The sequence below is a fragment of the Dryas octopetala genome, chromosome 5, assembly GCF_963921425.1.
Source record: "Dryas octopetala chromosome 5, drDryOcto1.1, whole genome shotgun sequence".
Lineage (NCBI taxonomy): Eukaryota > Viridiplantae > Streptophyta > Magnoliopsida > Rosales > Rosaceae > Dryas > Dryas octopetala.
The window spans coordinates 17994702-18007870 of NC_141370.1; the positions used below are offsets into that span (position 1 = coordinate 17994702).

A 13169-nucleotide genomic window follows, 5' to 3' on the forward strand; every position below is an offset into this window, starting at 1 on the left:
TTCTTCCATATAAAAGAAAAAGGCACAAATGGAATCTGCTTCTGGCGGCAGTGGTGAATAAGTGTGTATAGCATTGAACCGATAACATCTTAAATTTACCATTTATATTCTAGAACCAATATCTTCAAGAGACGAGCTAGAAATATGTATAAAAGTAAACCCAGGATTTTCTAGAAATTAAAGTAAAAGAAGAGATCTTAACTGCATAAGATAATGAAAATCTGCTGGATGCTTCAATTTCTCTGGAAAATTTCATTTTCTTATTTGATTTGCCGAAGCTTATTATCCAATAATAGTATCATTACAGAGTCAAAATTCTTCATTGAATTTCTGCCTTCTCGGTATGTACATTGCGTGAGAATCTTCTCTCCTAAAAATACACTGCCCTATTTGGAGACCTCTTGTACAAGGTAGTCTAATGAATGATTTCTGCTAAATATGACCTACAGCTGCACTATTATTCATCTAGAAAGAATGAAATGTACAACTGAAAATGACCTGAATGGTACAACATGTCAACCCAATTGACAATTCAGAAGGCAAGCAAAGCTCCAAATCATCTGTGTAGGAGTGTCGCTTGAAGTGAAAAATGGGAAGAAACCATCACTAGGAGTGAAGGGAGGATGGCTGGGTATTTCTTTTGTTGGTTACCACTTTTTTCACAGCTTCGTCCCGTGCTGGAACTCGAAGGCAGGACTTCATAACATCGTAAACTGTAAATCCAATTGCCACAGATGGTACAACCTGAAATACACACATCCCGAAACATGATTACCTAAAAGAAAAACAAGGGATGTTTCTGTGAAAAAAAAAATACTAGGTTTGACCACCTTCAAGTAATTGATGCTAAGTCCTGAAAATAATTGCTTCCATCCTTGCTTTTGAGCAATCATAACAAGGGTTTCCATTGTTCCTTTCATCTCAGGACTGCTTGATGCCAAGAGTCGTTGAACCTATTCAGATGACTTTCGCTCATTAATGTCACAAAATTTTCTCTGTCAAATATTATTTTGAGGACCCTTAAAAAGTACGTTACCTGCATTTGCCTCCTCACAACATCAAGGGGGTATGTAAAAGTCTGCCCTAATACACCAGCAACAGAACCACATGCAAATTTCACCATAATTTTCTTCTCGTGCTCCTGAGGGACATGGCGCTTCATCTCCTCATAGAAGTAAAACTTCAAACCGGCATATGGGAAGATTCCATAAAGTGAGGGAGCTGATAATGATGTTAATGTGTTTAAGGGAAAATCCTTCAAAAAATTTTTAACAAGCTATATAAACACATAATGACAGAAGTGGATGATGCAAGCAGTTTTCAAATCCATACCAACACCACGATAGAGGCCTCTACGTCCAGCTTCTTTGTAAGTCTTTGAGAAACAATCAATAATTCCTTTATAAATTTGTTCACTTTTCACTACCCCTGCAACATTTAACTTCGGTGAACCAACAACCTGCAGAAACAAAGTCCAAAACTTTTCTTGGAAGCATAAAGAGCAACTAATTCCTTAACAATGAGAATTGGTCCCATGCACTTGAGACTTTGAGACAGAGAGGGTTCAAGATTTTTGTTTCAACTTTTTACCTGATAAGCCAACTTAGTCCGAACTAAGTCAAGAGGATAAGTAAAAAGCACAGCTGTTCCTCCAGCAAAAGATCCTGCTACAAGATCAAGAACAGGTCCCCGGCCCACATCAGGAAAGGTGAGAATAATCCATCTGCGGTATTGCTCATAGGTCATATAATGCAGGGCTGCATAGGGAACAATCCTTGCAACACTGGCTCCATTTCCTCTGTACAAAAACCACAGAGAATTTACTGGTTGATAGAAAAATTGAAAACAACCTTCACATAAATGGTTTAAGTACTCAGGGATCCACCTGTAAAAACCCGTAGGCCCTTCTGTCTTTGCAATTTTCTTAATGGATCCAAACAGCCCTATGCTCTGATATTCTGCTCTTCTGGTCTGCAAAAGATAAACAAACAAATTCTTTTATTGTCTTTCAAGTATAATCTACTCATTCGTAAATCCAACTCAAGTTCATAATTGGTTTCCAACAGCCATGTGAAAGATGAGGGCATATCTTAACTTTCATTTCCCACCAAAGAAGAAGAAAAAAAATCAAACCACAAAACTTGAAATTGAGATTGATACATGGGTTAAATAAGCTATCTATCTCTCTCTCTCTCTCTCTCTCTCTCTCTCTCTCTCTCTCTCTCTCTCTCTCAAAACCTTACAAGTTCTCTTCTTTTGTTTTTAATTTTTGGATAGGGGAAGAAGAGTTTAATGGAATTTGTCATGCTTGGAACTCCTTATAATTCAGTGTGTATTTGACCCCATGCTGCCTCTATAGAACTGAACTCAAGCAAAAAAAAAAGTATTGAAAAAGCCATCAAATAAAATAGCCCTTGATCATCATATGATTCAATCTCAGACCAAGAAACATCCAACAGAAACCATTTGCCGAATTCATCCAATTTTGCTACTTCAGTCAAAACCAGTCAAACTAAATCTGAATCTACCCGGTGAAGAAATCAAAGATATAAAGAAAAATATCTAAGAAACTCAAACACCCAAGAAGCTAAAATGTATTACTAATCTTTACAGTTTCCAAAATCAAAAATCAATCTACGCCACTTTCCTATCAAAAGAAGAAAAAAAAGTTTAGAAAATAATGAATTTGAGTCAATGTTGAAAGAGAATCCAACACAAATTGTACCTGAAACAAAATCTTGATACGCTCAAGGGGTGCCACCACAGTCTTTGCAACCCCACCTGCAACACCACCAGCAATCAGCTCCTTGGCAAACACAGGCATGGCCTCTATTATTCCATCCAGGTACATATTATTCATCTCTCTCTCTTCTCTCTTCTCTGCCATTGCAGCAAGCTTAGAACTTGAAGAAACAGAGAAGAGAGAGAGGGGTTGTTTCTGCTTTCTGGGTATCTGATAGAAGGGACAGTTGGAGCAGAGAAGAGGGAAGAATCGAAACGTTTTCTTTGGTTTGATGCGTGCGCAATGGTGGACTGGACTATATATGTATGGGGACAGCTGACAAGTCAGAGAAGCACAAACTTTGCTTAGATTCTATATTTTAATGTAATAGAAAACGATTATTGGTTGTAGAGCTTTGTTGAACTACTTTTGTTTCTATTTTACTTGTTCCAAGATGAAAAGAATCTCATAATCAGGACCCTCCAATTCGTGGCCCTAATTTCAGTCATGGATAAGTGCATAACTATAATGGCATATTGTAACTCAAAGATTAAATTAAATGAAATCAAAGACTGCCACTTGTTCGATTTTAAATTGAGTGTTATTGCATGATTAACGTGATCAATAGAGATTCTGTCATAGGGCATACCCTACGGAATTAATTGGGTCTCATATATTATTTTGAGTTCATCCAGTAAGCAAACATATATTCTGCCGTTACATACAATTACTTTTGATGATAAAGAAACTTATACACTACTAAAAAATAAACTCATCAAAATCCAAGAGTTAAAAATGTGGTTATATTCGTACAATCACTGTATAGTAGAATTTCAGTTACGAGTGTATGGTATGCTAATGAATTATAAATAAAATGATTATTTTCGGTCCAAAACAATATTGATGATTATTTTACTAGCAAGCAGCAAGACTGGTGCGTGTATCTTACCAAAATAAATGAATGGTAGGTGCAACACGTTTTCTGGATACGTTCTCTAAATCACCAGAAAGAAAGAACCACAGAAGCATGAGGAAAGTGACAATGACAAAATTAACGTATTGTCCAAACTCCACCTAATTAGAGTTCCTAAATTTGTAGTCAGATGCCTGAAAATTGTGGGTTTCTCAATAGCCACTTGTAATTTGATCATAAGCAAGTTAAGCAACATAGTTGAACATCAACGGGCCCAATTACCTACAAGTTTGGGACAAGATTGGCTGAGACTGGAGAGATTTCTTGAACTAAAACCCAGTAGTCTACATGCTTAGGTATATGTTAAGAAATCCTAAAAATGAAGGATAACTATTACAATCAAATCTGTGTTGCCTTAAAATTGAAGTCATATGACAAATTGCCAACTGCTAGTGACCTTTGCTTTCAGTCATCAGGCATAGTCTGACATTTGTGGTGAGATGAGTTCAACTGACTGGAGTCACTGCTTCCTCAGTAGAAATTCTGTGGATAAGGTGAAGTAATATCTTCTCAAGCTCCTCTCCATCACTCCATTCATTGATGTCAGCCTTGATAAGCGTTGTATTGCTGCAGATGCGCTCCCATAGAGCATAGTACTTCCTTGGCATTACATGGTCTCCTTCTACAAGCTTCAGAGTTGGGCAAAAATCATTTCTTCCATCTCCTAGGTAGATAAATCTTTTCCTCCCATTTTCCGAAACATAAGCTCGGATTTTGTCAATCACCAGACCCTAAGATGGAAAGGATAAGACCTCAGTTTTATATGGAAGAAAGCTACTGTAATGAGAAGAAGTAAAAAAAATTCTATGGGACTAAAACATATTGAAATGGGAAATAGCCTCTTCAATATCAAACCACAGGACATAACTGAAGCAGAACTCGCTGATATGATAGACCAAGTCACAAAACTTCTTTTCTTAATAGTGAACCATCTCCACCCCACAGCAGAAATGATAGAAATGCTTAGTTTTGTGTTTATTTTGTAAAAGTTAGGATGGTGAATGATAGAAAAGAAGTCAATTCATTTTTTTTTTTTCTGCATATGGTATATTGGTGCAGATCAACCCTATTTTTCTTGGGGGATACCATGGAAGGGTCGGTGAATTTGATACCTCTATACAAACACTTGAGTCTTAAAACTAATCACCTACCCAAAATTGCATCCAATTTTTGTTTTCTAAATGTCACTGGAAAAAGATTGGAAATGAAGGTGCAACATTTCAATGTCTCCTAAATGAACTCTGATCTTTTCTGGAACAGGACCATATATATAACAACTTATCTCCATTTTGTTATTTTATCGTTACGGTCCAAAGCATAGGATAGACAATGACAGAGCCCTCAGCAAGCCATAAACCATATTCCTTGATAACCTTATGCGTATTAGTATCTCAACAGTATATGCAAGTCATATCTAAAGAGAGGTTCCGTTGATCACAACAAATCAGTTATTTGGTCAATAGCACATACACGGAGAGAATATACAGAGAGAATATATAACTAAAATGGACAATAGAGTAATACTTTGTTTACAAAGCATCAGACACAAACAAATGCATGTACAAATGCATATTTGTTTGATAAGAAAATTTACCTTGCACATATTTGGAGGGCATAGATTGCAACCATGAGAAGGTGAGAATAAATCATGGTACGGGAAAATTCTCAGTCTTCCATCTCCATCTACAAAGCTTGGGTTTGTGATGATCTGTGAGAAGCATCCCAACAGACCATGATATTCCAAGATTGTCTCAATAAAAAACTGATTTGCATCGCTAATTATCCTCAAGTCACATCTGAAACGAAAGACCATATTGAACACCACATCGTTTGGTCAGCACTAAATCAGTAAGAACACCGGAATCAACATACAACCAACCGTACATAATTTGGCAGAGAAATTTACCCAGAAGTATGAGCTGACTTAATAGCTGCAATAACCCGAGGATGCATTGGAGTTCTTTTGAGGCACTCTTTAATGTCCTCAGATGTTTTTCCTTGCAAATGGAGCTCCCTCATCATCCTAACCTACAATGTTTAACAGTTAACATTAACAAGGCCAGTCCTTTGGCATCATACTGGTTTTCATTTCAAAGTTGTGTGTATGTTGCCTAATGGGCAAAAGATAAATAAAATTAACATTAACAAACCCAATAAGTCCATGATCAATGTAACAAGCTCACAAGTGCAATTACGCTATACTCAATGCTTTGCATAGAAATTCTAGTCTTTAGTCTTCATATTTTGCGACCCAATTACTTCTTTTTTTAGTTAGGCTAAGTGTTCAAAATATCAGTTTCTTTTTCACCCATTTCTTAGGCTAAGTGTTCAAATACCTATTTCAACCAGAGGATAAAAATATCACCAAATGAAGCAACTTTGATAAACATACTACCAAAAGAAAAAGAAAATAAAGAGAGAAAAAGAGAAAGAGAGAGAACAAACCATGAGTGAGTTCCATGGCATAGTAGAGCGAAGCTCATTGAAGAGCTGGGTAAGACCCATCTCCGTCACCACCCAATTATCGCTGTCACCGTCGATTAGGGTCCGGTCAAAGTCAAATACCACCACTATTCCCGCCATTATGAACGCCGGAGGTGGTTTCCCGCCGACCCAGATTGCGGTTCCACAGTAACAGCTAAACTTGCCAACTGCAACGGGGGGGTGCGCCAGCTGTTATCCCTCCCCCCCTTCTCTCTCTATCTCTCTCCTTCTCTTTCTCTCACTTCTTTCTCTCTCTCACTTTCTCTCTTCCTCTCTCTCTCTAATGGGGATAACACCTGTCCCTATAACAGGGACAGGTAAGTTATTTTCTGCCAACTGAGTTATGGATCGTTGTTTGGCCAAAAAAATAGTTATTGATCGTTGAGCCAGCTTCCATTTAAACGACAGCATTTGGTTCTCTTGGACTTTCTTCTTGGTAACTTTTTTTTTTTTTATTGACTTTTTTTTCACATTTACCACTCAAACTTTGCCCCATGTGCTTAAATACCACGGTTACCACTCATAAAAAAAAAAAATTTGGCCAATTGTCATTCATACTTTCCAAATTGTGCTAATATACATTAGCACCGTTTGCAAAGTATGTGTAGTATTTGTGCACAAGATTTAAAGTTTGGGTAGTAAATATGTAAAATAGTCAATTTTTTTCCTAAACTTTTCATTTTGTCCTTAAACAGAATTTAAAAAACTATTTTAAAATTTGGAAAATTGAAAATGTATTTCTAAATAATTTTTGTAATGAAAGAATATATTTCGCACTTAAATAAAAAATAAAAAAACATTAATAAAACAAAATAGGAGTGCCGAACACGGTGGCCGTGGTGGGTGTGAAATGTGTCGGTGGAGGTGGGAGGCAATTGGCTAAATTTTTGTTATGAATGGTATAGTGTAAAGTTTGGGTGCTAAATGTGCAAAAAAGACAAAAGATTTTATGATTTAACGAAAAATTGGATGAAATATAACAGCAGGTGCCACATTAGCACTATTTGCAAAAGAGTGAGGTTATGCAGACCACTCTCAGCTGTTGAGTTGACCACCCTAACATATTTTGTCCAACTTTTTTCCTATTTTACCCTTTATTGCAAAAACATGAAGAAATCACTCAGATCTATTCGGTGGTTATTTACCGAAATATCCACCAATGTTCGGCATATAAGTGTCGAATAAACACAAATATTTCGGTAGATAACTGTCAAATGCCTTTTTCATTTTCATTTAGTAGTTATCCATCAAAAAATCTACTAATGTTCAGCAGATCACTATCGAATAACCACAAATATTTCGGTAGATAACTGTTGAATGACCCGACGAATAAAATTGAAATTTTTTGTTTTAAGGGTAAAGTTGAAATTTTAAAATATGATGGTCAACTCAATAGTTTATGGTGGTCGGAATAGCATCACTCTTTGCAAAATATCGGTGGCAATATGCCAAATTTTTTTTATTGGTGGTATTTGCTTAAACAATGTAAAGCCTGAATGGTAAATGTGCAAAATAGCCTTTTTTATTTATTTGAAATTAACGACAACTTTTTTGGGCCATATTCGTTTATACAAAATTCGGCCCTCATTCTTTAGTGGATGGTTGCATTGGGCCCTTCATTCTAGTGGGCTGCCCAATGCTGTTGGCAGTTACCGAAGCCTCAATAAAGGTAACTGGACCCAACTCCATTCATATTCTTGAGGGCTAATGAGTAATTTACATCCATTAAAATTTGTGTCCAGTAGTTAATCTACAGTATCTACTGTTCAGAAGGCATTTTATATATTGCCAAAAGAAAAAAATAAATAGAAAATTAGGATTAAATACCAAATATCAATAGGTTTATTGATTTTAACTACTAAATTTCAATAATTTTTTAGTTTAGATATCAAAATTAAATAGCATTTTAGATTAGGTACTAGTTGAAAAGTCAAACAAAATAATAAAGTAAAAGGTATTAGAATTTACAAATATTACATCACATGCCACTACAATAAAAAAAATATTACACCACAAATATTACATTAATTTATACTATATTGTATTTATAAATAAAAATCAATCCAGTCACAACTTAACTGTGACTGTCTTGGTAAATTAAAAGAGACAACTCACACCATTATACTATGTATTATTTTGAGTAAAAATATTGTTTTGACCTCTATTTATACTATATTATAGTATAATTTCTCTAAAAAAAATTCAATTAAGTCACAATTTAATTGTGACTGTCTCACAACTTAGATGTGACTGTCGTTCAGTCACAACTAAATGTGAGTGTCGTACAATCACAACTAAATGTGAAATTGAGACTACATTAGCAAATTTTCAAGATAATATAAAAGTCTCAAGGGCAATTTTGTTTAAACCTTATAAATTTTAACTAACATCCATTATATGTGGGGCAAAGGATAAAAATGTCAAATGAAAAAAGCTCAAATCAAAAGGGCCAACATGTTTGTGACCTAATCTAAAAAACTATATTTAAATTTAGTAGTTCAATTGAAATATTATATGGTCTTCATGCTATACCAAAAAATTATTAGAATTTGGTATTTAATCCTAATTTTCTAAATATCAATAGTTTTTCAATAAAGCAGCAAGCCACTAATTTTTTTTAGTTTAGGTACTAACCTAGAGTAAAACATTTTGGATTAGGTCACAAATCAGTTTGTTATATAGTTGTGACTGTCGAACAATCACAGTTGTGATTAAACTGTGACTATTTCAAATTTATAAAAATTTAAAATTTTTAAGAGTTTAATACTTTTGATTTAGGCTTGGGGAATGAAGTTATATAACTTAAAGACTAAACAGTAAAGTTTAAGCCTTGCAAATATTGAAAAAACAACAAATCAATAAAAAAGTTATGACTGTTAGACAGTCACAGCTCGATATAACCATGTTTTTTAAAATTGGTACATAAACTGAAATTTAGTACCTAAAGTAAAATGACATAAATGTTTTGGTAGTTAAAATGAAAAAATATTACAATTTGGTACCTAAAATCAACGAACTTAAAAATAAAAGGAGTTTATAAATTTGTTGGTTATATTTTTGCATGTCGTGTCAACGGTTATAGTTATTGTGGTGCTTGTTTTAATTATGTGTGTCTGTATCATAATCGTGTTTGCCTCACCCATTTGACATCTTTAGCAACAGAAAGACCAAAAGAAACCCACTCGCAAAAAAAAAAATAATAATAATAAAGAAGTTGATGCCAAACTGCCAACCAAGGTACATGCGATAGGAATGCATCCCACATGGAAGATGAAGAAATTAATATTGTGGGGGACAAGAGGGTGGCGGCCGGGGCTTCGGACCCTCAATCTTTTTTTTTGGCCATCAATCTTTAAATTCAAAGAAACTCATACCTATAGGCTATAGAGAAGTGAATATAAAATCATGAGAAATGAAACTCATATTCTTTCTTTAAAGTATTGAAAGCGCGACACAATACACCATCAATTAGGGATTCAATTTGAGTTGGATAACAAGACTATTCATCAACCAAAATGATGTTTGGTAAAATAATATGCCAAATGAACAATACCATAAGTTTAAAACCAGAAGTTTCTATATATATGAACGCACCTTCTAGTAGACACTGACCTGCATACGCTTACACATTTGGTTCGATAGACATACCAAAATGAGCAGAGGAGAAAGCCAAAAAAACCGACTGCCAAATTGGCATTAATAAGTAGTGAATGTGGAAGAAGAAGCATTCATTGCAATGAAACCCAACTGACAAACAGAATCTTAAAAGGATGGTATTGCATTTATTTGTTTTGGAATGGAGCCACCGCCGTAATTGTGACGGTTGCGTTATGGACCATCAACCGTTTGGTAAGCCTCACTAGACAAATGGCCATCTAAAGAGGGAGACCATTCGGATAACCACCTCTCGAATGAGAAAAAAACATGAATTACCTTGATCGAATTCATTCATTCAAAAATGTCATACAAAGAGATCGATAGAGGTGATGAATAGTAGTAAATTAAGTAAGCATACCACATTACCCACTTAATAACCTACAACCCTCACGTTTATGGCCTTTCCCCCAAAACTTGGTAATTGAATTACACAATAAACCCAAACCCCACTCTTAATTCACTACTTGTTAGATAGAAACCAGAGGTTTCTCCAGCATTTTCCTGTCAGATTTCTCACCATCCAAACTAATCACCCACTTAGACATGTCCAATCCAACTGAATCAACCATCTCCTTATTATTATTATTCCCAAACTCAAACACAAACCCTCTTTTATTATACCGCACAAACCTTGGACTCTGCAACATCCCCATCGATCTCGACTTGCTCAGCCTCACCATTGCAGCACCTGGAGCCACCTTCACTGCCACCCCTGTACCCTTCCGCACACTATAATTAATCTCATTCACCGACCCAATTGACTTTGACCACACGACCACCAATCATAGCATCGCATTCGCTCTCACTCCCACCGTAATACTCTGTGCTCAACACACTCGATACCTTCCCTTTCCTATTCAACTTACTCCTCCTACTCCCTCCAGCTCGCGCGCTCTTCATCACCACCTCTTCGTAATCGCTAAACCCATCCACCAAGTGCCCCCCGTTCTCCACGCGCCTCACGCGCCGCTTCAAGTTGTTCCATATCGGCGGCGCGTGAACTTTCTTGCTAACAACTTTGAGACACTCAACCACCTCGGCCATCCCCGGCCGCTTCTCGGCCGTCGATCTCACGCACCTGGCGGCCAACACAGCCAAGTGCCGGACGACGGCAGGGTCCGCCGGCGGGCCGATTCTCCGGTCGCATATTCCGGCGAAGTCGCCGTGCTTTATGATCGGAACTGCCCAGTCCACCACCGATGGCGGACTGTAATTCACGTCAATGGCGTTCCTCCCGCTCACGATCTCCAGCAGCAAAATCCCGAAGCTGAACACATCGCTCTTGGTGCTCAGATCCCCCGGCGCAAGATAGCCCGGGTCGAGGTACCCTAACGTTCCCGCCGGTGGCGTACACTTAACACGAACGTCCTCCACGTGTCCCCTGAGCGCGAGCCCCAAGTCGGCGAGGCGCGCGTTCCAGTCGGCGTCGATTAAGACGTTGGAGGATTTAATGTCTCGGTGGATTACGGGGGGATTGGAAGAGTGGAGCGCCTGAACCGCTTTGGCTATTTGTAAACTGAACCGGACCCGGCGGGTCCACCCTGGAGGTCTGGAGCGCAAGTGGAGCAGATCGTAGAGAGAACCGTTGGGCATGTACTCGACGACAACCAATTTAGTGTCGTTTGAGTCGGCGCAGAAGCCGATTAGATTGACTAGCCTGGGGTGTCGGACGCGGGAGAGGATCTCGATCTCGTTTTCCACAGCAGTGCCGCAAGTATACGACGTTTGAGGGGTTCGGTTGGAGAATTTGGTTTTTTTAACTGCGGCGACGAGCTTGCCGCCGTCGAGAACGGCTCTGTAGACGCTGCCGTGGCTGCCTTTGCCTAAAAAGCTGTCGGCGGAGAAACCGTTGGTGGCGGCGACGAGGTCGTCGTAGAAGAAGCGTCGGATGTTGGGTTTGATACGACGGGGTTTGGGCTTCCTCTTGAGGTCCCAGTTGTAGGGATCGCAGGTGGCGATTGCCGAGTCTGCATTGCAAGAGAGGTAGCCCATTATTTTGATTTGATGTGTTAATCACTCAAAGACAATGAAATAGGGAAAGAGGGAAAGTGGGTTCTGTGAGAGAGGTGAGATTGAGAGGTGGAAAAGATAAAGGGAGGTGGAAGGAGGAGCAGGTGGTGAAGAAGGTGGAGAGTAGCGGCAAAAGCCATTAGTGCAAAGGCCAAGGGGGAGTTGGTTGTGGCGCTTAAAGTCTCTCACACTCTCTCTCTCAGTCTCTCAGTAGGTGATAAGTAAAAGACTAAAGGGAGAGAGAGACAGACAGAGAGAGATGTGAAAGCAATCAAAGCCTATCAAACTCAAAACCTCAAAGGGGGTTGTAAATTTTTTTCAAACATTGGCAAATGGGGAGTGGTGAGTTTTGGATTATTTTATGTTTTTATTACATGCAAAAGTGTGCAAGTGTGCAACTTTGAAGGGAATTTCTCGGGGGTTGTTGGGCTTTTATCTCCTAAAGAGATGGGCCTTCTGGGCCCGTACTCTTTTGCTTCATCATTGGCGGTCCCATTTTCTAAATTTCTGATCAACTTTCGACTTTTTTCTTAAAGACGTACACAGTAGTACAGTACACTCCATCATGACTTTGAATTAATATTGTAATCAAAGTAATTAATGGAATAAGTAATAACCAAGGTACCTTTAGCCTTTAGGAATTAATGGAATAATCAAAGTAATATGAATAACCCATTTTATGTTTTCTGACCTTTTTTTTTTTTTTTTAATCGACATAGTTAAATTGAGAAGTTATTATATCTGATCGTAACATTACGTGACATGATGAAATATATTATCAATATACTTAAATTAAAATTTATTTAGTTCATAAATTTCAATTTTTTTATACTGTATGAAAAGTGATTCCACAAAAGAGAAAAATTGAAACCCTCTAGCCAATTTTAAAAATATCAATTACATTTACCGTTATCTATTGTATATACAAATCCTAAACACATAAATGAAAATAAGTGATATTTTTTTATTATTGATAAATATAAGAATGAAAATCTTACTTTTCAAAAAAATGCATAAAAATTAGTTATCCAAAAATCAAGTCTGCAAACTAAACAGAGTCTAGGATTCAAAGTGCAAATCAAATGAAGCTATCAATTCAGCATCATAATTGCGATTTAGTTCCTTCCTTCCATTCTTTTCTTTTGTTTGATAGCCGCACTCACGGATTATTTTGGAGCTATGTGGGCAATTAATTAAACTTCCAAATATACATTATGTGTGTCTCCATTTCAGTCCAAAGAGGAAAGAGCCATTTCGCTACGATGATGGTGTGTGGTGGAGCAGATTGGACCCAGATGTTTATTGGGCTGGGCGAGATGAATT

The 13169-nt window shown here is 37.4% G+C and overlaps 3 protein-coding genes across 4 annotated transcripts; all 3 read right to left on the minus strand.

Moving 5' to 3' along the window:
- Positions 1 to 237: 237 nt before the first annotated feature.
- Positions 238 to 3056, minus strand: LOC147285199 (Mitochondrial substrate carrier family protein). 2 transcript variants are annotated; one of them, XM_086243675.1, is made up of 7 exons: positions 2726 to 3056; positions 1886 to 1971; positions 1591 to 1798; positions 1333 to 1459; positions 1037 to 1221; positions 831 to 953; positions 238 to 744 (listed from the first exon to the last, which is right to left on the minus strand). In XM_086243675.1, the coding sequence occupies exons 1-7, from the start codon at positions 2885 to 2887 to the stop codon at positions 607 to 609; spliced, it is 1029 nt and encodes a 342-aa protein (XP_086099801.1). In that variant the 5' UTR covers positions 2888 to 3056; the 3' UTR covers positions 238 to 606. The 2 variants fall into 2 exon arrangements, with proteins under 2 accessions (XP_086099801.1, XP_086099800.1); XM_086243674.1 differs by having other exon boundaries at positions 1591 to 1971; positions 2726 to 3030.
- Positions 3057 to 3843: 787 nt separating this feature from the next.
- On the minus strand, positions 3844 to 6437 carry LOC147285200 (thiamine phosphate phosphatase-like protein). Its single transcript, XM_086243676.1, is given in 5 exon segments — positions 3844 to 4162; positions 4165 to 4426; positions 5290 to 5491; positions 5602 to 5723; positions 6141 to 6437. Coding segments are annotated over 5 exon segments (786 nt in total). The 5' UTR covers positions 6279 to 6437; the 3' UTR covers positions 3844 to 4100.
- Positions 6438 to 10093: 3656 nt separating this feature from the next.
- On the minus strand, positions 10094 to 12172 carry LOC147285201 (serine/threonine-protein kinase-like protein At1g28390). The gene is given in 2 exon segments (XM_086243994.1): positions 10094 to 10604; positions 10606 to 12172. Coding segments are annotated over 2 exon segments (1524 nt in total). The 5' UTR covers positions 11829 to 12172; the 3' UTR covers positions 10094 to 10303.
- Between the last annotated feature and the right edge of the window lie 997 nt (positions 12173 to 13169).